We start from the raw sequence: 24,001 nt of genomic DNA, 5'->3' as shown, positions 1-24,001 counted from the left end.
AGAGAGAGAGACAGTGAGGAGAGAGAGTGTGAATTTATCTCACTGATTGGAGCTGTGATCTATTTCCAGAGCAGCTCTGACCTCCTTAAAGTCTCACAGATCACAGAACAGCTTCAAAAGACGTCTCTTTTGCTCTCTCTCCCTCTCTCTCTCACACACACACACACACACACAGATATACACTCCGCAATTTTTAGTGAACAATGTATGTGTGAAATGTATGTATTATCGCCTGTGGTTGGGGGAAGGAGTCCCTTTAGAAACAATTGCAATGCTTCAGTAAAAGTGATGTTTCTTTTTTCCCATCCACTGATATGATTTGGAGTGTTTAAATGAGTGTTATACGGCGGGCTGTAACACAATTGAACTGTTTTCATCCATCAGACACATCCAGAGCTTATATATGATAGTTCTGAGAGAACTAAACTGGAGCCAGTGAAGACAAAAATACTGATATAAAATCACTAACTATTAAATCTCATACTTTACGGGCTGATTGTCAACACTGTTTGTTGAGAGTGAACAATAACATACAAAAAGGAAATGTACTATTATAAATGCATTGGCATTTATGATCCCGCAATCTGATTTGTTGAGAGGTGTTCTAGGAGTGCCAATACCGCATTATAATGGCATTCTGACTGAAGATCTTCAGGTATTACTCCACAAAATACACAAACACAGGTCGCGGTTGGACCCTACCTGGAATCATTGGGCGCAAGGCAAGAATACACCCTAGAGGGGGCACCAGTCCTTCACAGGGCAACAGAGACACACACACATTCACACCTACGGACACTTTTGAGTCACCAATCCACCTACCAAGTTTTTGGACTGTGTGAGGAAACCGGAGCACCGGAGGAAACCCACGTGGACACGGGGAGAACACACCAACTCCTCACAGACAGTCACCCGGAGCGGGAATCGAACCCACAACCTCCAGGCCCCTGGAGCTGTGTGACTGCAACACTACCTGCTGCACCACCGTGCCGCCCAACAAAAGAAATATGCAAGGAAATAAAAACAGCAGAGAGTCAAGGTTCAAGAATCCTGAACCAGAGCCAATATCTCACATTATAACACGTATTACTGCTTAAACATAATGTAATAAACATCTTTAAAGTTCTAACCTAATAGCGCTAACTGTAACTGAAAATCCTTTCAAGGTCACCATGCTCAATTCCAATTGTTGACCACAGAGTGTATGAAATCATGGGGCTGAAATGCAGTAGAGCTGCACTCTGAAGTGAGGCTGATCCATTCAATACCTTTGGGATGAGTTGGAGTGGCTTATGCGATCCAGAACTAATTATGCATTATTTTTTTAATTATAAAACAATTAAAATAATTAATGTCATGGCCAAATGCCATTAAATCCTCACAGCAATGATCCAAGGTCTAGCATAAAGCCTCCCTATAAAAGCTTTAAACAGGAGAAACAAAACCTATTTAAAACCTTAACATTTGTCAGATGAGGGGGAGTCCCATCTAATGTATGCACTAGGTGAGACATCTAAGTGAGAGTGACTCTAAACGTAGCACCACTACTACAGCTTAATAAAAACTCAGAAACAGCTCCCCTCCCCCATCTAAGAAGCTAAATGTCTCTTCTAATAGGTCTCAGTGGAGCTAATGAGGATTAGCTATGAATGATAGTGCTTGTTACTGCCTATCAGTCCACCGCACTGGGAATTTACTGACCAGCTGGTCCACTACAGCCTTTACAAACTCCTGAAAACACACACACTCATGCTGAGATTTCATTACAGAGAAAGTCAATCATACTTCAGTTCCCATCAATGTCCAGTTTATGAATGAGTAAGCAATCAGCCAGTGCTATTTCCTCCTGTGCCACCAGGAGGTCTGTTGAGATTAATACACAGCCGTCAGCAGCTGACGTGCAGCTACTAACAGAATAAAGTATCATTACATTCAAGCTAATTATCATTTAACCATGTTACACAACCACAAGTGAATAAAGGCCCCTCGCGATGAGGAAGCATTGATGTTTTTATCAGTGAGATACGAAGGGAAATATGAAAATTTGAAGAAACCTTCAGCTTGAAAGGGCTCTCACTATTAATAAATTAAACTCAGATCCTCTATTAAAAAGAATCATCACATAGAACTGACCTCAATTAATCAGCAATGGTTATGGCATTATGCATATTTTAAAAAGTTATCTTATTTTAAGTTTCTCTTACAGTTAATCAGAACTTGACAGGTTATATTTATTTTTTGCAATGAATTATTGTGTTTTATGAAATGCTTCCCCGTTTCAAAAATCAGTTTTTGTAGTTGGGTCTTAAAAACAAACTAATGTTTATCAAAATAATCAACACATTATTCGACCACTGATTTAATTAGGAATTTCTGGGCTGATAACAGTGTCTGTTAAACAAATGCTTGTGGCTGACACTGATGATAATCACCAATACTGGTCATTTGAACTTCTTTCATGTAATAACACAGTTGCAAATTTTTCAAATTATACGGGGCCAGAACACAGCTAAAAAAGTCAGGACAAATATTGCACACTTAAATTTGTAATTATCAACCATAATTCTATAATACAACCTATAATAATAATCTGAATTCCCCAGATGCCAGCAAATGATATGCTGCCTGCTATATCACACATGATCAAATATGACATGTGAGAGCAACTCAAAAAAAAAAAACATGAAGGAAATAGAAGTACTCACCATCGTCCAGTGTAATATCCTGCAGGCCGATGGAGCGGAAGGTGGGCTCTCTGTCCTCCGGCTCCTGCTTAATGTTCAGCCTCTCTTCCTCGTCCGAGAAGGGGACTTGCTGCTGCTGCTGCTGCTGTGGAGCTAGAGGATGCAGCAGGGGTGCGGCACTGGGCATGGCGGTCAGGACGGGGCTGCTGGCCTGAGGGGAAGGCTGTCCTGAGTGGGAGGGGGGTCCTAGGGGGCTGTTGCTGGTGGGCGAGGGCGAGGTTGGAGACTGGTAGGGAAGTGAGTGGAGGGGTGAGGAGGGACCTGAAGAGGGTGTGGGGCAGGAAGCTGACCTCTGGCTGACTGGGTGATAACCCAAAGGTCTCTGGAGCTGGGGGCTGGGTCCAAGAGCATGTGTGGGCGACGGGGGCAGTTGACCCGGAGTCGGACAGTGGTAACCCAGTGAGTGGAGGTGGGGTGTGGCGTGAGCCATAGGCTGGCTACTGCTGGTACAGGCCACATGACTAGGGCTTGAGGCCGGGGCTGAAACTGGGGGCCCATAAACCATCCCTATCCCCAGGGGCTGGCACCCGGGGGGCTCTTGCTGAAAGGGCATGTGCTCATAGGCCTGAGGAGAGCTGCTGCCTGGCATGGGGAGCCCAGGCTGGCCGTTAAAGGGCAGACTATGTGGTAGAGGTGGGTAGGACGGCCTTGTGTGTTGGTGGAAGGGCATCTGGTGCTCCGGAGGAGGGTGAAGGCCTCGGTGCTGGAGGTGAGGAGGCAGGTGGGGAAAAGTTGGAGAGCCCAAAGCAGCGCAGGGAGGCTGTAGCGGGTGTAGACCTGGTGCCAGAGCACCATGCGGGGAGCTGGACAGAAGTGCGTCTTGTGGGTGAGGGCGCTCAGGGGAGGGCAGATTCTGAGAACGAACCAGACCAGCATGCACAAGGGGCATGGGCAAAGGGGGCACAACCGGGGGCTCCAGATCTTCTCTGTGCTCCTGCTTCACCAGTACTGTGGGGGACAGAGTTTGGTGTTACTGAAGTTTAAGTGTTGTTCCTTTCAGAATTAACACTTTCTGAAACTTTAAAATAATACTTTAACAAATTTGTAAGTTTATTTTCTTCTTAAAGTTTTAAATTCTTCCCCATGCTTTGGCAGTACAAATGTGAGAAAGATGTGGGTGAATGTTGAATAAGTGAATGATGAACGATAGTTACATATACACCACACTTTTCTAGACACACTCACATTTTTTTGAAACACTATGTGGTTACCACAACTGCCACCAGTGTGCAGAATCCACATAAATGATGATGCCACAGCAGACAATCCATGCACACACCACATATCAACATAAAAATGGGGATGATTACAGCAAAGAAATGGCCACAACTGCCAAATCTGTGTAACATCACTGCTCTATTCAAAGAAATGCCCCAGGGTTTTTACCTTAGTAAATCAGCACCTAGGTTTTGGGACTCATCTGAAGCACATTACAATTTATTTAGTACTGTGTCCCCATCACCACACTCAGGCATCAGAATCCACACAAACCACAGAGATAGCGCCCTCTGTTGGCCCTCCAACACAATTTCCAGCAGCCATGCAAGCTTTCTTTTGAGGTCTCCAAACCAAGTACTGGCCAGGCCCAAACCTGCTTAGGTTCAGTGTTCAATCCCTACACCAGGGGTCGGCAACCTTTACCACTCAAAGAGCCATTTGGACCTGTTTCACACAGTAAAGAAAACACTGGGAGCCACAAAACCCTTTTGAATTTTTAAATGTTATAACACTGCGCATAACAGGGTTTTTTGCCTTTGTGCTATGTATAAACAAACTATACTGTGTTACATTTATGAAATCAATGAACGACTGCAGAGAAAATGAAATAACATTTCAGCATGTAGCAAAACATTTTTAACTCCGAAAAAAAAGACGTTGGGTTGACGCACATCGGAAGTTGTGACGTGTATTAAGAGCGACAAAAATATTTTAAATTTTAAAATATTTTAGATGTTAGAAGATCGCAATAATCTTCATAGAATTACATTTTGAAAATGAACGAACTAAAATAAAATACATTTTAATTAAATATTCATTAATTATTTTCAAAAGCTGAGCCGTATCAGAGGGATCAAAGAGCCACATGTGGCTCTGGAGCCGCGGGTTGCCAACTCCTGCCCTACACTAATATTCAAATATGAGTCATAATATATTGTAGGCCTTCTTCTGTGAAGTTGGTTTGTTTGTGGTTTTGTGTGTTGCATTTTAAACCTAACTTCTACAGTCTGTGTGTGGACATGGCTTTGGTTTGTTATGAATTTGGTGGTAGCTGATTTATGTCAGTACACGAGTGGTTTAATCAGTACATTCCTCAGGAGATCATGCGGATCTGGAGTATGCATATTCCTAATATTTATTTACATAGGCTCTATTCCACTACTTAGACATGCTTGATTGTGATCCTTAGCCTTGAAATCCTGAAGGTTTGTAAGTTAACATAATAATAAAGGCTCCTGAAAGTATCTATGAGAACTGATTAGGACTTTTCCTAGACTAAGCTGCAGTTTGCCAATGTAAATCAGTCCAAGACTGGTCCGTATCCGGAAAAGTGTCCCAAAAATCAGATGCCACACAGTGATCTGTAACCCATTTCCCAATCTGGCGTTTCCCCGGTCCACGTGCGGGGGTTTATTTTTACCCACCGTTGACTCAGAAAGACTCGGTGAGAGCATATGGTGTTCGCTCCGAGTGCCACAGAAACCAGTGTTGAGTTTGGGAGAGGCACTAGGCTCTCCGCCCTCCAGCAAAGCTCCAAATAGGAGCAAAAAACCCAGTTCACAGTCTCTGCTGGCCAAAACACTGCAGGCTTCATTATTGCCTGTTGTAAAATGTGTATGTTTGTATACTGTGTGTACGTTCCTTACCTTTTGCATCTTATCATAGAATTATCTTGCTTCTACATTAAACACCCTTTACCCAGATCTAACAACCCTCATCACCCCCCCACCCCCCAACCAACACCACCCACCACCCAAAGCAGGCCGCTGCTATGGCAACCACAGCCGCCACAGCCTGCTCTACACTGGCTGCCCATGCTTCTCTCGTATTGGCTGAGAGCTGGTGGGTTAGTGTGGAAAACAGGAAGTGTGCTTTGAGTGGGCGCTTTGTGGAGCGGGGTGGGTGGGCGGGAGGCTGGGCCTTGCTCTCTCTCTCTTGCTCTCTCTTTCTGTATCTGTCGCCTGTGCCGAACGGTTGGGTTAGAGAACTTTAGAAAAAAACCTCACGTGTGATTAAATTACGCCAACGCTGATTTTCGGTTTGACTCAGCTTGGGAAAATAATAACAAACTGATATACTTCCAGAGATAGACCAACCACATGCACAAATGAAACTTAAATTTGCGAACGCCTATCTCTAAACAATGAAGCAATTATAGAACTAGATTTCTCTATATGTACTGAAAATGCATATAAAATCTTTTTAAATGGAATATAAAAAATCGGACAAGAAAAATATAATCGCAGACACTAGAAAGCACTAAATATGTTGGCGACAGTGACATAAGTTGATCTTTTAAGTTTCAAAATAGGCCCTAACTCTTAGACTGCAAAGCCAACTTATTGTTAATATGGCTTCCATTTTGCAAAAGAAGACTCAAATTTTTCAAAATACATTTTTGCTTTGTTTATTAAAATAACAATTGCACTGAAAATTAACATTAAAAATCACAGATGTTCCTTGATGCCTGAGATACAGAGTACTAAAGTAAATCTGAGGATATTTTACACACTCATTTCATAGCTGTAGGCTGCAGTTTGAAGTTGGTAAATGCATGTGTTTTGGGTCCTGAAGTGAAACTCATTTGCTTGCTTAAAGTTCTATGCAAATGTATTTCTTAATCATCTGACAGTCATGTGTTAAAATGAGCAGGTGCATGAGGAGAAACCTTCCACCAAACCACACACAGCAGAATGCAAAAGGGAGACACCCGCTAAAAACAAGCTCAGCAGAGCAGAAGACAGAGCCGAGCACTAAAAACCCTTTGGTGGCAACCCCACCATGTGTGGCACAGCTTTTTTTTTTCACTACAACAGCACAGAAAAAATTAATGACTCATATTGTACTTAACATAAAAAGGAACCACATTAAACTGATACATAAAAATAGTAACAATGGCTTTAGACTACTGAACAAATTTAGTATTCAACTGTATGCAAAAATTTCAACAAACATTTGGAAAGTAAAATGCCAAATTTTGTTGATTTTAGCAAAAATAAAAGTAATGCTTTTGAGTAACATACATAGGCCATTTATTAAAATTTAGAAATTGACTTTGCATTAAAGTGTGCATGCATATTTGCTCTGTAAAACATTTGTAATTTGTACAGTTCTTTTTTTATATACAACTGTATTTGTAATATGTTTCAGCCCCATTATAAGCCTTTGTATCATGTAAAAATACTTTAATACTTTATACGTTATTATTGCACATATGTGTGAAGCAGCTGGAGTAGAAAGCGTTTGTGTCATACCTGACAGGTAGGTGAACCGTTGTGATTGGCTCCTTTTCCTCTTGCCATTGCAAACATAGAACTGCACCTGCACGGCAGAGGTGATGGTCTTGCTGTGGTAGGGTGGCACTTCCACCACCATACTAGACTAGAAACAGATGTAACACAACATAAAAATGTCAATATTGGCTTTCCACAGAAATTACTTTGCTACCTGCATAAAAGAAGCATTATATTACTCACCCCTTGACTCTTCTCACGAACTATCTTTGCCTCCACTTCCCACTGTGGTCTTCCATCTAAAAGTAAGAAGACCAAGAGTTCACTATCATAAATAGCATAAAAGTATACACTGTATACATAGACATCTGTAGGCAGCCTGTGTAAAGTATGAGTTTAGGTTCACCATGCCCAATGTCTAATGTGTCTAATGTGGGCATTGGCTAGAGGGGTATAAAGCCCACAAGCAGCACTGGTCTAAGGAGCACTGGAACTGTTCAATACCTGTGGGATGAGTTGGAGCGGCTTTTATAACCCAGAACTAATCATTTGATAACATTATCTGACTTCACTAATGCTGTTGTCACTGAATGCCAATCAAATTATCACAGCACTGTTGCAACCTTTATTTTATAAAAAAATCCAGAAGAGTAGCAGCAAATAGGAAAAATCCCCAACTAACATCCTTGATTTCATAAGAAATGTTGGATGAGCAGACATTTGGACAAATGTTTGGACACATAGTGTAGCCCTTACAATACAACTCAAGTCATTTTTATGCAACTGAGAATATAAACCAAGTCAATGTTCTCTTCACTAGGTAATTCACCACTGTCTGTGCTATTTTTAGTGCATTTCTGGATTAATGCTCATTTTCCCTGAAGAGCAACATTTCCCCATATTTCCACAGGTGGCTTTCACCAACATTCAAAACCAATTTTGACAAACGGTCCATGTGATTAATGCCTCAAAGAAAGACAAACTGTGTTTAGACTTTGACTCCAAGGCTGTTTCATCAAGGGAAAATGAGTTCAAACACTCGTTTAGATCAACATTTCAGAATTTCAGCTTTGTGCCAGTAGAGCTCTGAGGGAAAACCAATGTCATATCAATTTGTCCCACGAAAGAGGACCCGGTTCAAAGGTGAGAACAGCTTTAAGGGAGTGATTTCCTCTTGTTCTCTCTAGAGCCTCCTTGGTTAATAGAAATATTAAGTCCACTTTGCTAGGGGAACCACAAAAGCTGTAGAAAGCACCACTTCGTAATGCTCTGGGGATCTGAAAAAGGTAATGGTATCATTTATACAACCTTCCGAATCCCTGTGGTGAACTTTTTTATAGCTATTATAAAGTAATCAGCATCTGAAATGTCCCGCTGGCTCTCTAGGCTGGGAAGAATTATGGACCAGTGAGTGGAACAACCTGGCTTGTTTGAAAATGCCTCCACGTGTTTCCGAGACCCTCATGGCATCACTCCATTAGGGTCTTGGAAACATGCAGTCATGCAGCTTTTTTTTCTTACCACATGCTCAACTAATTGTCCAGACAGATCATAAAGGCCAATCAGAACAGGCCATAAAGAGTTTGGGAAGCTAAGACACAGAAACACTACTACCGTAATAGAGCACAGAGCCCACTACATAAAAAACAGAAACACTGCAGCCGCCTTTTGCTGTGATGGGAAGCTGAGGTTGTGTAACAGGTGGCCACTGAGCAGAATGGCTTTTACATGACTGATATGCACCTGTGTTTATATGTGTATGTGTGTATTTTCTTATATATTTTTAGGACCCAAAGCTGCAACTCCAGAACCAACTAAATGGCTCTAACTGTTTTTAGCAAAAGCCTTTTTCCTTCTAACTGAAAAGTAAAAACATTACTTTTTGTTTACTGTGGCTTGGTTTGGTTTAAGTCTGATCCTAATGTTTTTTTTCTTTCTCGCACTGTGACAACATTTACAGAGAAAAAAACTTTATGGACTGACCACCCCTAAGCACAGACTTGGACTGTAAGAAGCTGAAAATGTACCCTGCTAAAAACTTAGAAAACAATATATAAAAAAATATTCCTGCAGATTTTTACTGAAACAAATGGAAACTGTAATATTTCTTTACAGAAACAAGCCTCAAGGACTGGGGATTCTTGCTCAGCTTCCATTGAGCTGTGTGCATTCGCCAAAGTGTCTCACCTTCACATCGACCTACTGATTGATGAGACTGGGCTTTTACTTCAACCTGAACTGCTCACTGTTCACCTGCCTCACCATATAATTTATTAATTAGGCCCTTTATTCCTATTATTCATCACTGTATATTGTATCTAATGCTTTATGTTCTTTTTTTAACTGAAATGAAGGTTGGTCTATGTATTTTGCATAGTATTATGAATACGAATTTTCATCTGAAGGAGTTAGCAGACATTTACATTCTGAGAACATTTCACAACGATTGGACAGAATAAAGTTGTCTTACTGTTTTAGAGTTGTCTTTACTGTTTTAATTTTTTAATATGGCTTTATATTGCAGAAAACAAAGGTGTGTGTGTGTGTGTGTGTGCGCAAGTCTGTGTGTGTTTCACAGAAAGGCTTCCCTCAAAAAACAGAAACACCCTTCCTGCATGAGCAATGTATATTTTAGGGCTTTTGCCTCACAAGAGAAACAGGTAGGGCAGCAGCTTTATGTGAACGTTTTAAAGCATGTTTAGTGGTTTCTCCTTGTCTTGTCTAAAACTGACACAAACCGTTCTGCTAATCCTGAGCTGTATCAGACCTTGGTGAAAGTCTGAGTGAGGGATTTCTGGCTAACTGTGGACCCCTGTGTGTCCAACGGCTTTTGGCTAATCCCACAACGACCTTGGATGCCTTTGGTGTAGGGAAATGCGTTTTTGCTTCACATGTTGACATTCAACACACACCACAGAGGGCCCCACATGCACTGAAGACAGGCAAGTACAAGCCTGAACCAAAAATACAGAGACAAATGCACCACCCCAACCCTTCCCTCCAGAAACACCAGTGCTCTGTGTGTAGTACCTAAATAAACTGTCTGTAAAAATACATAAGTTTCGCCATTTCAACAGACGCCACGTAGAGAGGAATATCCTGTCAGGCAATGAGTTTTTAATGCTATCAAATCCAGCAGATGGTTATGGGCTTGCCTTCACTCCCACTGTAAAAACTTCCTTGGTCATTAATGGAAAAAATACTATAAAACCTATTTGGATTGCTTGCAGTCCAGTGAAAGTGGTCAGCACACACAATCCTCCATTTGTAGAGTTTTCCATCCTGCCATCAAATATTAAATCAAAATGTAGTGAGTAAACCCACTGCCTTCTTTGGAGAGGGCTGGGGTTTGATATCCTGCTCGGGTCAACACACTATTCTATAGCAATGGGCAAGATTCCTAAAATATGATTAAATTATAAGTGGCTCTGGTGTGTCCACCAAATGTCACATAAATAAGTATGATTATATACAGTTAAAGTTATGCCAATATTTTTTATCGATTTCTTTAATATTACTTATAAATCCCATTGCCAGATAATTGGAACATTTTGTAAGTTGCAATAAAAACAAGAATCTCTGATTTGTTAATTCTCTTGAACGTTTATAGAACTGACAAAAGATTTCCAATGTTTTCATTGTAAACAGAAAAAAATAGAAAAAAACACATGCCAAAATAATAAAGTTTATAGAACATTCATGTTTCCCTGGTTTGAATCAGTACATGACAAGCAGGTTAATATGCAAAGGATAAGGCACATTCACAAAAAAGTAGATTGTTGTTTATCACTTTATGCTAAACCTAACCAGAACAATTTTTGTGCAAGACTGCAAATTATGTAGCTTATATCTAACATATTTATTACTCAGAAATGATTCAGAAATTATGGAGAAATACAGTCCATTTATAATAAGCCTGGATTCCAACTTTTAATGAGCTTGATCTTCGAGCCGTCAGATGGCACTGCATAAGAAACTCTCATGCAACAGTGCAGACTTTTTCATGGTAATAAATGAATGTCTTCTTCATGTTTTCTGGGCTTATAAATGGTAACATCCAGACTGTTATCAGTGTCAAGTTTCCAGTGATGTGGAGCCCAAGAGGGGTTTTATAGAGAGACGTGCTGCCTTCAAGATGACTAATTATTCTGGTAAGTTGTGGTTATTTCATCAAGACTATGCCAACTGTACACCCACGTAACTTCCTAGACACACAATGCAAATGTTTTACTAGTATGCCAGTCTCCTAGGGTGAATCATGAAGAGGAGAATTGGGCAATGGCAACCATAGACTGTTGAGCAGCTAAAGCAAGTCAGAAAGGCAAAGGTTCCACTTGCATTTATTAGTAATTTCAGTACTTAGAGTGTGTTGCAGGCATCAATCCATGCCTCAACTTTTCTAATAATGGTGTTTATATACCTGTACGTTATTGGTTGTTATGCTCAGAACTTGAGAAAAACCTTTGACACAGTGGCACATTATATAAATGGCCTACATAATTAAAGTAAAACCATCCACTTCTTGACCCAATAAGTCCTCCAATTCAAACAGATAAAATCTGTGAGTCATGAAAAATGAGATCTTCTCTTCTGTCATGGTGTAGACAAGACTCTTAACTTACAGTGGTCCCTGGGGGTCAGGAATTTATTTCCAGGCATGTGGCCACCAGCCAGGGCCAGAGCCAATCAGGGTCAGCCAGAACTAGAAAGGACCAGCTTTCTCGGCTCACATATTCCAGAGGTGTAAATACTTCAGCTCAAAATTTCCTTATTCCAAGTCCTGGAAAATTTAAGCAAGTGGAGGTGTGTAGAATTCCGATAAGGAAAAACTATATTAGGGAATACTGGCAGGGACTGAGACTGAGCAACAATACATCCATACTTTTTAACAGTGGATGGACTACTGAACATCTCATTCTCCCTATAGCAGAATCCACTACAGGGTTCATAACTGAAATTTTGAAGCGATTTGAACTATGAAATGCTTCTCTTCAAACATGTCCTGTGCCTCAATATCACTGGTAAAATTTACACCACACAAGCAATCAGAGTTTACGTTTATTTCTTTGATGGACCAAAAGTATATCTTTGGCATTCCTGCAATGAATTCCTTTCTTTAGCTTGGACCACACCTTCAACACATGGTCATAGTATGGGAAGAGATTTTATGACAGTATGAAGGGGAGCAGGACCCTCCTGATGAACAGAAATAGTACTAAGCATTGGGAACGACCAACAGGGAGAACAAGAGGTTGTGGAGGTTTCTGAAAAACTTACACAAACTAGAAGGCAGTAGGTAGACAGTTATGTGGTAACTCCGGTTATTGGTTATTCCACCAACTCATCATCTCATCTCATCATATTCCAGACCCTGAGCCAAGGAGCCACTGTGTAAAGCACACCTGCTCATTTATTACAAAATTGTATTGAAAAGATGGGTGTGCCCAAACTATCACAGATTATAAGCAGCTGTTACATGGGATGTACCCAATACATACAGGTCTAAATGTCTACGCTGTGATTTAAACAAAAGGCCTGAGGGTGTTCAGAAAAGCTCTCTTTCAATCTGAGAGTGTGTCTCTCAAACAGACACATTCTGAGGGCAGGCACAGACTCGTCCATCCCAGGATGCCTCTGCTTGTTTGAAAGTGTTCCTCCCTTGTGTTTCCCTCCAAGAAGTGATGGAAAAAGGTGAAGGAAAACGGGAGCAGCTGTTTGTATTGGAGGAGCACAGTTAAAGGAATACTCCAGTGCTGTTCAACCTCCTCTGAAACATACCTCTCAAGCATCCAAACACAAATCCTATTCCACTCTGGATAAAATTATAATAAAGCAAAGTGGGCAGTTACTGAATTTGATCAATAATGTCATTTATTACTTGTTTAGATATGTGTTGAATTGTCTATAGGATTAATTTTATATTTGACAAAGTAACATTTTACCAGCTTTTTAAAGGGACCTTAAAACCTTTAATGTTGGAGTGTAATGGTGGATGTTTTAAATTCATAGAGTCACATGCCAAAGTAGACATCCATGCATTTGGCCTTTTTAATCTGCAATTATTTTATCTGCTTTTTTTTTTAAATATTGGGTAATATTTTGAAATAAAATGTGGCCTGTGCACACATCATGCTTTATTTTTTCCAGTGTTTATCTCATCCAGTAAGTGTAAAATATGCATTTAATTGCAGGAATGTCATTTGAAGCTCATTATGTGTTGATTTTGCTCTCATTGAAAATGACATTCAAATATTTAAACACATGTGCACTTTAATAATTTATTTATCTAATTTAGCAACTGCCCAGTGACTTATTTTAAAAATGAATTTAATCAATGAATATATTGTGTTTTGTTAGTAATAATGTTATATATAGGCTGTCCAATGAAGCAGGGGACAGTGTAGCTTGAGGCAGATGCATTAGCATAATTGACCCATGAGTCATCACATTTGCAGGTGCTCATCACTCTAGAAATACATTACTGACATTACAACCCTCTGTATATGGTACAATAGATACTATAAAGACTATATTTTCACATAAAATTTAATTCTGCCTTGCGCCCAGTGATTCTGGGTAGGCTCCAGGCCCACCACGACCCTGAACTGCATAAGCGGGTTCAGACAATGAAGGAATGAATAATTAATGAATTCATCATGTATTTATGCAATTTCCTCAGTTTATAAAATGCTAAAAGAACAGTTAAAAGTCTGTTTAAAAAGCCATTTTGAAAACATGAATATGTATCCATTTATAAATATGGATCTCTGGTTCTGGATTTAACCTTTTGCTTCTCAAAACCTCTAATAATTCATAAAATTTTGGCCTTATGTTTACAACATACCCTGATTTTAATTTAAATAAAATATAGCATCTCATTTATTTTGTGTGTGTGTGTCTCTGTCTTTATATGTGTAAATGTATGTGTCCATTTCTGTAGGTGAATTTCACACTTTTTTGTATACACACACACTCTGAGGGAAAGGGAAGCCGTGGGAGGTCAAGCTACTGATACACTGCTGATAATCTACACAACTCTCTCTTTCTAGTTCTCACACACACAGGTTGACACGTCCTCTATTCGAGCTGCGCTGAGTTAATAAATAACTAAAATCTTCGACAAACCATTCACTCATTATGTCTAATTTCCATCAGCTAGACAAGATCAAGTCTATTTCCCAAACAGTACTTCACACATTTATTCTAAGATTTGGTTCTGAACACGATCATTGTTTCTGAATAATTTTGAAGGAAAGAGTTGAAAAATGAGCCTATCATACATTTTGAGACACATTCATTATTTCTCCTCCTATTTACCAAAGTAGAACACTGTAGAAATGATTAAATATTTTTAATTAGAGCTTTTTCATTATTTAAAAACAATAGCATTATTTCTATAATATTAACACAGATTTAACAGATTTAATCCACATATAACATCAAGGCAAGCTAAAATAAACCTGAGTGTGTTTGTATGTTTTTCATGAATCAGAACCTGATTCTAAAAATAAAATCGGAATCAAATACTGAGCTTGTTAAAAGATTTTTTGAACATCTAATGAAAATCTGTAGATTCCACTCAAAATATATCATCATAAGCAGGTTCACAAAAAGAGAACTCATAAAACAAATAAACTTGAGCAATCCACCCTGCTCTCAAAGCTGTCATTTCGGTAATACAGATCACACCCGTAAAAGCTGAAACTGGAAGGTGAACTCAGAAGTCTTTGGGGAGGAGATTATGGTGGCTTATGAATGCAATGGATAGCAGGATATGGACAGGTTCGTGCTGAGAGCAGGAGTTTGGTCGTGGAGTTCCATTCCTTCATTTATTCATTATCTGTAACTGCTTATCCAGTTCAGGGTCGTGGTGGGTCGGGCGGGAATACACCTTGGAGGGAGCGCCAGTCCTTCACAGGGCAACACAGACACACACACACTCACACATTCACACCTACGGACACTTTTGAGTCGCCAATCCACCTACCAACGTGTGTTTTTGGACTGTGGGAGAAAACCAGAGCAAACCCACACGGAGAGAACACACCAACTCCTCACAGACAGTCACCCGGAGTGGGAATCGAACCCACAACCTCCAGGTCCCTGGAGCTGTGTGACTGCGACACTACCTGCTGCGCCACCGTGCCGCAGTTCCAAAATTATAACGTCACCTGCACACCATTAGAAGCCACAATTATCACCAGTGTTAACAAAATAAGTATATATTTTTATATAAATTATTTTACACTGCCGAATCACTGAATCAAGCTGAAACGTTTAATCATTGCTACTGTGTGTACAAATGGAATAGTATAAGCAGCAAATATTCACAAACTTGTCATTACTACACTAACATTTTATAAATGTGTGTGAAAACCATGTTTACTGAACATTATTATCTTATCTTAGACAAGGTTGGTTATTACTTCAGAGTGCAAAGAGGATATTAAACAGTGCTAAATCCTCCAGCTTTTATTTTTTAAAAGACTGCCTTTCCAGCTGCATCAAATGAAATGTTCTTCAGAATCTGTCGTTAATGCAAATGTGATTATGTTGGCATCCATACAAGTCTTCACAGCTGCACCAGCCTTCTAAAGAGTTGTAAGTGAAAGCAGACTGTTGCTTTTTAACAGAAGCAATAAGCTTGTTTGTCTGTCTGTCAGTAGATCTTTATTTTTCTGTGTAATTGATTGCTGGTCTTTGATTATGATATTTTTTTGAAGCACACCTATGCTGGGAAATAAATTATGCAAAAGAGTTTGAGGTTCATTTCCCAGAAAATAAACATTGTATCCATTTCTCCTGAAGCAATCAGCCCCTACATCTTTCACTTCTTCAACAAAGGTCCTCTTCAAATGTGGCATTTAAATGAGACCTGTATCGGGATATTGTCAGTTAACACATTTAAAACATAAGTGTGTTTCCCTCTGTGATCAGAATTTTTTGCAGCTCTGCCCTTCCAGTAATGTTCCCACCTCCTGTTATTTATGAGATGATGAAGGACACTCTACTGTGGTGCACAAGATTTAATTTGAATATTGTGTCAGACAATGGGATCAGATTAAGATCTGAACATAGAAGCTGCCTTTGGAAAAATAAAATGCAAACTCAAAGTGTAAAGCTTGATTGGAGGATGATCTGACCACCATTACTGTTGACTTAATGTCAAAGTCAAGTGAAAACAGGGCCAAAGACCACATTTCAAGACATAACCAAAGTAACTACATCAGTTCTGCTAGACGACTCATAATACTTTTTTACTTACATCTGTAATTAGGTTATAAAATTGTTTGCCATTTGTTTGCAAGACTTCAAATGTTTGGTACACGATCCCTCATAAGCTTCTGCAATGCAGTTTCTGTAGTGCTGAGCCCAGAGCTGGAACTAAAAAGGCTCTCTTCTCCCCATTGAGTGGATTATCATAAGGCATTTGAAGCTGTAATTTTAAGTTGAAAACACTCCCTAGTGATCTTTTAAATGGATCATATTTGGCACAGGAGCCTTGTGTTCTGAAGACCATCTTAAATAGGAGGCTTAAGAGAGCAGCGGTGAGAGGCTTTCAGAAGTGCCGTGTGTATTTCCACTGCACTTCTAAAGCAGATGATTCAGAAGGAGTGACTCTTACCTGGGCCTTTCTCCAGGAAGATGACCTTGGACTCAGGGAAGAAGTTGGAACCCGTGATGAGCATCTCCTCTCCTCCACTCACTGGACAGCTGCTCAAACTAACCTTCTCCACCTGAGGTAATTCCTGAGCCGAGCGTTGGGCTGAACACCCAAGAACACACACACGAACACACACACACAAAATGAACCTTCAAGAAACTTCTCACAGAAATATCAAAAAGTAACAACATAAAGCACAAAGCTGCAAAATAAAGTTTCAGAATTATGTGTGTGTCTGTGTGTTTAACTTACAGCATTCCACAGGGATAGAGGCGGCTTGTAAAGCCAGCACCTTTCCACTGGGTTGTGGGATATAAACTCGGAACACCACACGCACTCTGGTATTTTTGCGCCCGATGTCTGTCTCTCCTTTCCTTAGCTCAATGTCTGAGTTCCTCAGCTTCAGAATCCCAGCACAGTCAATACTGGAAAACACATAAGCATGAAAAATACTCTTAACTGTACAGAGGGAAGCAAGAGTAGAACATTCACTGGGAAGAACGTACGAATTAATGAATAATGACAACATTGAGAGAAACTACTGTTCTAAAATTGTTTATGTTCAGAAACTCTGCATCTTTTGTGAAACGGTACGTTTGAGAAAAAAACTACCTACTATTGGTTCTACGTGGCTGAAGTCTATAAGATTTTATTCACAGTTTGAACTACCACAGAAACTCATTTGTATCTCAAGTTGTGTCATTTTTAATCTGTGTTTAGTCTGTGTTTACTTTCATGCAGTTAGTGGTTTCCAACATTTGGAGTCAGTCTTAAATAATGTAACTGCAACAGCAAAAATAAGTCGGTATTACCCATTTGTGGAGGACCAGTGTGCAAACTGACCAGAGAGCTAGCAAATTGTGAATAAATATCCTCAGCAATATATGTAAAAACCATGAACACTGCCTTTAAAGAACACTTCATGTTTTTACAGAGGATATTTTGACTGATGCTAGCCTAAACCCCTTTAAAATCAGTAAGAATTAGGATAGTTATTGCTCTGATATTTTCACTGCCTTGTCATTCTGTTACAGGCAGTGCCTTCAGTTATGAAATAAACTATATGCTGAGTGGATTACAGTACATAGTGCAGAGGTATAGTGCAGTTGGATCCAGGTTCCAGGCCTGGATTTTAAAATGGCCAGCTGGTATGACACTACAGCTGCAATTGTTAATGCACCTGACTGGCCAGGTTTAGTCATATTGTCCAGCCATTGCACAATCCTGGCCTGGAATCTGCATCTGGATTTGAAGATTTCTGACAGAGTGTTTTGTTTCATAAATTGACACATACAAATACCAAAAAATGTCCAAGCAGCCACGTTTAAGGCTTAAATAAGAAAAAAGGGTTTCTACAGATAAAATAAGAGACCATCTACATTTTTTATGACTTATGAATGTTGATTGTAAAACCATGGAAAACAGAATCATGTTTTTTTGCTTAGCCAGACGCCCACACAATTTTCCTTGGAGTCAAACTAGTTATTGGTTCCAATTAGAGATCAGCCACAGTGGAAGACATTACAGAGCTCTTTGAATGTGAGGTTTACTGTGTGTGTGTGTGTGTGTGTGTGTGTTGTATACGCATCAGAGTAATTCTTCTGTAGTTACCTGGCAGACATGTTGTTTTCAGGAAGGAGGGGGATCTCCAGGACCTTGGTGCTGGAGAGCATGATTTCCTGGCTGGCCGTAGCCACGGTTTTGCCTGTGATGCGATGAACCTGGTAGAAAGCGTGAGGCCTCAAGTAGCGGTCATCTGCCGTCCCTATGAACATCTGCAGGTTCACAGGCTTGTCATTGTAGCCGATGAGCTGAAACAAAGACAAATGAAATAAATATAAAATGAGTTTTGTGTTAAACCCTTCATTTATTTAACTGCCAGTCAAAATACCTGTTTGGTTCAAGAATGTAAAAGATAATTTAGAAATCAAATATAACACCAATTTTTTCAGTTTCTTTTTACTTCTGTATTTGGTGTGTCTGCCCTTTGGGTACAATTTTATTCAGAAGGCTTTCTTTCAACTGAAATTAACCTGAATTTCTGTCCTAGAAGTTATTTTTCTTTCTTCATGTAATCTCAAACATTCAAACATATTAGAGTTTAACCCCATAGTGTCAATTTTAAGAGTCTAGAAGGTCTTGCAAGGATTTTCTCTCTATATTTTTATAAAATCTCTTTTTTCTATCTTTATGTTATCACATATAAAATAATGGACATATGTACTGAATAATGACTGTTTGACTACAAACAAAATAAATGAAAGGTGGTTTATAAACATTTCAATGTACTTCAAATTGTATATTTAATTAAAATTTGGCTGGGTTTGTTTTCTCTTGTATCATTTATGTCCAACTGGAAGCTATATGTACTCCTTTTGAATGAAGCATCTGGAAAGCAGAGCACACTGTTAGCTCTGGAACATGTCTCGGCTACAATATCATATTTTCCTGTTTTTCATCTTTAACTAAAACTCCACATGTGCACATCATCACCTTCCTCAAACCTTGATCATGAACTTTAGTTTGACTGTTCCAAAATGTTTCTCAAACACACTACAGCCAAAATAGAAAAGATAGTGTAATGAGTTGTGGCACAAAAGGTCAGAAACAGAACAATAATTTTTCTGTATTTTGCTAGATTTGAACCTTTTTTTTAATCATGAGAATCATGTTGGGTCCCTGCAAGTCTGAAAATGATTGAAAATGCACCCCAAATCCTAGACAGGAATTATGAATTTTTTTACATTCTGAGTGTAAACAAGTTGATGCATTCTCTACAGGGAACATACATAAAGGTGGATTTTTTCTGATTGTTTAATAGAGGCAAAAACAATAAATATTAACTTTTGTACAGTTATTTTTTTCTCCCTGTTATTTAAAATTCAGTAAATAAAAAGTAAACGTCAATTGATAAAAGGACATTGCATGCAAATACATTTTTTATTGCCAGTTCTGAAGGACAGTGTGTGTGTGTGTTTAACCTGCCAACAAGCCTAACAGACAGCTGAGTATAACACAAACCAGTGGGGTTGTTTGTGTGTGTGTGAGAGAGAGAGAGAGAGAGAGAGAGAGAGAGAGAGAGAGAGAGAGAGAGAGAGAGAGAGAGAGAGAGAGCGCCAGGGAAGGAGAACACCTGGGGCAAAAACCTATGCTACATACAACCCCATTTTATTGGAATGTTATGGTTGGCAAGCTCTGTAAATATAGGATGGCAAACCCTATCCAATGTGAATGGAAAGACAGAGAGAGAGAGAGAGAGAGAGAGAGAGAGAGAGCGAGGGAGAGCGCGAGAGAAAAAGTGAGAGAGAGTGAGAGACTGAAAGAGTGAGAGGGACACAGAGAGGCCCAAATCACAGCTAACTGAGACTCAGCCAACCACGGCGGTACACAGCTGAATGAAATGTGTTTAACGTCATTAACGTGTATGTGTGTGAGAGAGAGAGAGAGAGAGAGAGAGAGAGGTGTGAATGTGTGTGTAGCTCTAGGCAACACATGAATGAGATGAGATCTGATGCTGGACAGAGAGAAAATGGCGAAGGATGGGAAGGAGAGTGATAGAGAGAGGGAAAGAAGGAGAGGAAGTTGGTATAAATGTGGTTTCTGTACGCTGTGACATGTAATTGCTGCTGGAAACACATGTTCCTGAGGAAAATACAAACTGACAAAATGATATGCTTCACACTATTGACTTTTCCTAGCAGCAGTTTAGATTCCAGAACCACTTATTTAAAAATCCACAATAAACAAGCACTGCCAGTGAGTTAACCTCGAGTGCCTAAAGCTGAAGCTATTCACCAAGATATTTTTTACTACATTTGACATATCTTTATACCCCAGCAAGTAATGGCTGGTGGGGCATAACTTATGTCTGGAACATGGCCGCCGTCTTGAAAGCCAGAGAAAGATCAGAGTAAGTTTTTCCAATGAGAATGTGGACATGTTGCATATCAAAGAATTGTCTCAGAAACCAGAGTTGCAATATCTCTTGTGGTTTAAAAGTTATCAACACAGAAAATATTTTGTTGTTCTTACAGGCTTGACTAGACCCTAAATGCTCATCGCTACCTGACACTGCTACTGGACACATTGTTCCCATCCATTCTGACTGAAGATTGCGCTGATCATGAAAGATAGGCCCCCTCACCCATTACTTGCCAGGGTATTTACAGTATGGCTGTGCAATAATATTGCAAACATTTTTTAAATGATAAAAAAAAATCAATATACTGATTATCGTTATATTCTGACTTGTTTACGTAATGATGTCATGCATGGTGTACACTCGTAACGTGAGTCATTTAGGCACAGAAATAGGTACGGTGAAAATTTGCTTTGCGTTCAAAAATTTGCTCAATAAGACGAGAGCCTTCAGTCATGTGGAGGTGATTTGGAAATAAAATATCAATATTGTAAATATTTTTAATAAATTGTCAGAATCTTGTTACAGTTACACTTACAGTAAAAAAATAACTAAAAAAGTTAGTTGTTTACAAAATAAACAAAATTTCTTCTGATTGTTTGAAATTTGTACTAAAATATAATTTCTTAATTAATAATATAATTAAAATGAATAATTTAATATATTATTGATTTAATATAATTAATATTAATATAATATGTGTTTCATTTAAATAGGGTGTTCTTGAAATGAATAAAATTATTATTCAGTGTCTTTTTTCGTATCGCCAAGAATATCGTTATAGACAAAATACCCTGAAATATCGTAATATTAAAATATCGCCCACCTCTAATTCAGATATTTTTTTTTTCCTTTTGGTTTCTGAAATAAAAGAGTGTCCTCTGACTTTTGATTCACACTGTATATATATCCTATTTTAGTCACTTATTACTGTAAACGAGCTCTGTTCTGACTGGAAGCACTGTCTTGTGCTCCATTCATGACGAGATCAAGTCTGCTGAACATGAGCTTCAGTGACCTTTTTGAACAAAGGCCTCAGCATGGTCAATATTACAAATTTGCATATATTTGAATAGTCTCCTAAAAATATTTCTCCATTATTTTACACATCAAAACTTTTCTGTTTTACATTTCGCTGAAGCTGTTATCAAAAGAAACATCAGTGTGGTGTCAGACGTAGTACTGTAGCAATACAAATACTATAGTGCATTATTTTCCTCATATGTCATATCGCTCTGATGCACAGACACATGCTCTCACTTTCTCTCTCTCTTCCCCCCTCTCTTGCAGGCACAAACACACACGCACAAACACACGTATGTACACACAAGTTATAGACTGAGAACAGCAGGCGAAAGGGTTGGCAAGTGAAAACAAACTGAGCTCCTGTAAAGCTCAGTGGTGTTAGCAGGGCACTGAGGTGAGGGCTGAAAACACAGAGAGCTTTTTGTTGGGCCTGTTAGCTGTAACTGCACTGCAGGCCGCTGGGTAATGGGGCAGTCTAGAGTAAGCAGGAGGTGTGTCTACAGGCCTGCAGAGAGGCAGGGGGTCTGCAAAAACCACACGACCCCTGATCCCCACCACCAAATGTGTGTCTGAGGGCATCTGATTTTATTTCAGTGGAGGGACCCTTACTCTCAGCATCAGACTCTCAGGCCCAATTAATCTCCATGCTGTGTATTGTGTAAGAAACAGTCAGAGAGAGAGAGAGAGAAAAGACAGAGCAAATAAACAAGCTTGTGCGCCTTGAAACTAGCCAGGTTCAAATGGGTCATGGCAAAGCTACATTTATTACATTTATTAATGTCCAGGAACGACTGAGCAGCGAGATTGAAGTCATGCCCTGTGGAGCTCAGAGATGAAGGGCTCATGCCTCTGACCCCAGAACTATTCTTGCTACGAGCAGAGCACAAAAAACCACATCAGTCGTAAAGTTATTTTTTAGAATTAGAATTTTACAGAGGGAAAGTGAAATTTTTTTGGACATTTTTGGTTCCGTTTTGGATGATATTTTGAGGGCGTCACAGTGACATTACAGGCAGTGTTTTTTTCCAAACAGCTCCAGTGTCCTTGGGTTGTGGGTTCAGTTCCTGCCTCGGGTCATTGTCTGTGAGGTGCTCTCCACATGTTTCCTCCAGGTGCTGCAGTCCAAAAAGACCTGGCTATGCAAGTGTACATAGGTGTCAGTGTCTGAGTGACTGGGAGAGCATGTGATGCCCGGTGATGAACTGATGCCCTGCCCAGAGTGTTTTCCTGCCTTCCATCCAATGATTCTAAGCAGATTGTAAATCCACAGCAAACCTGATCTATTTAAATGTGTTACAGAAGATGAATGAAAGACCGAACCTGCATTCCTACACAAGATATGATCACTATAATTTTTATTTATCATACAATATATGTGAGTTTAAAGAATTATGAATGAGAGAGCATTCAGAGTCTTTTGTGAAATAGATAATGATAAGAATCATATTTCTCACCTCAATATATTTTTCTGATTCAAACAATGAAGGTTGGATTTCATTTTCAGATTCCGTACAACACTGAATCATTTTCTAAAGAACAATAAATCAATCAATCATAGTCCATTTACTAAATTCTCATTAAAATTCATGAAATAAGTAAATAAACGGTTTATTCACATATACCCACTGGTTACTGTGCTGAGCAAATGTAGCCACTCTTTCAGCCAGTGGTCAGTTCCCATGGTTGCTGACCTCTAAAGAAGCTCCACAGAGAAGAGAAATGTGTCTTCCAGGAAGCAGTAGGCCTCCTCTCTGAAGCTAAAGCCTTTTCTCTGGCCTCTGTCTACAGTCTGTAAGAGGCTTTACAGGTCTCACCATATCCTGTCACTATGTGTCCTTCTGCACCTCTCTCTGCTTTGTGCCTCTCTCTGTCCCTCCCTTTAGCTGCTCCTTTACTTTCTCGGTTTGTGTCATCATGCCCTTGTTCTTCATTCACCTCAGATTTGTAGCTATAATAGTATCTATTGGGCGGAAATACTGCGGTTTCCACAGATATTGCTATAAAAATCTGCTGGTATTGTTAAAAATCTAAAGCTCAACCTTGGTACAGAGAGATTTGTTGTTTTTTTTTGTTTGCAAAAGAAACAGATACAGAAAGTGCTCTATTACAATGGTGTCTGCATTCCTGTAGCTGTCCTTAAACTTCTTGTCTTTGTCCTCCCTCTTCCTCATCAGGTTAAATTAAACTGGTGACATTA

The 24,001-nt window shown here is 39.5% G+C and overlaps 1 protein-coding gene across 1 annotated transcript in view; it reads right to left on the bottom strand.

Annotated features, from left to right (window-relative positions):
- LOC136679215 (nuclear factor of activated T-cells, cytoplasmic 3-like) overlaps positions 1–24,001 on the bottom strand; it is an 87,241-nt gene that overhangs the window by 14,632 nt on the left and 48,608 nt on the right. The window contains exons 4-9 of the mRNA XM_066657619.1: positions 18,471–18,670; positions 17,112–17,284; positions 16,821–16,961; positions 7,439–7,494; positions 7,217–7,343; positions 2,706–3,692 (exon numbers count right to left, since the gene is read on the bottom strand). Coding sequence (XP_066513716.1) covers positions 2,706–3,692; positions 7,217–7,343; positions 7,439–7,494; positions 16,821–16,961; positions 17,112–17,284; positions 18,471–18,670 — 1,684 coding nt within the window. The remainder of the gene's footprint in view (positions 1–2,705; positions 3,693–7,216; positions 7,344–7,438; positions 7,495–16,820; positions 16,962–17,111; positions 17,285–18,470; positions 18,671–24,001) is intronic.

Source organism: Hoplias malabaricus, chromosome Y, assembly GCF_029633855.1.
Source record: "Hoplias malabaricus isolate fHopMal1 chromosome Y, fHopMal1.hap1, whole genome shotgun sequence".
NCBI lineage: Eukaryota > Metazoa > Chordata > Actinopteri > Characiformes > Erythrinidae > Hoplias > Hoplias malabaricus.
The sequence above is the reverse complement of the archived record's forward strand: the minus strand, read 5'-3'. Positions and strand labels throughout refer to the sequence as shown.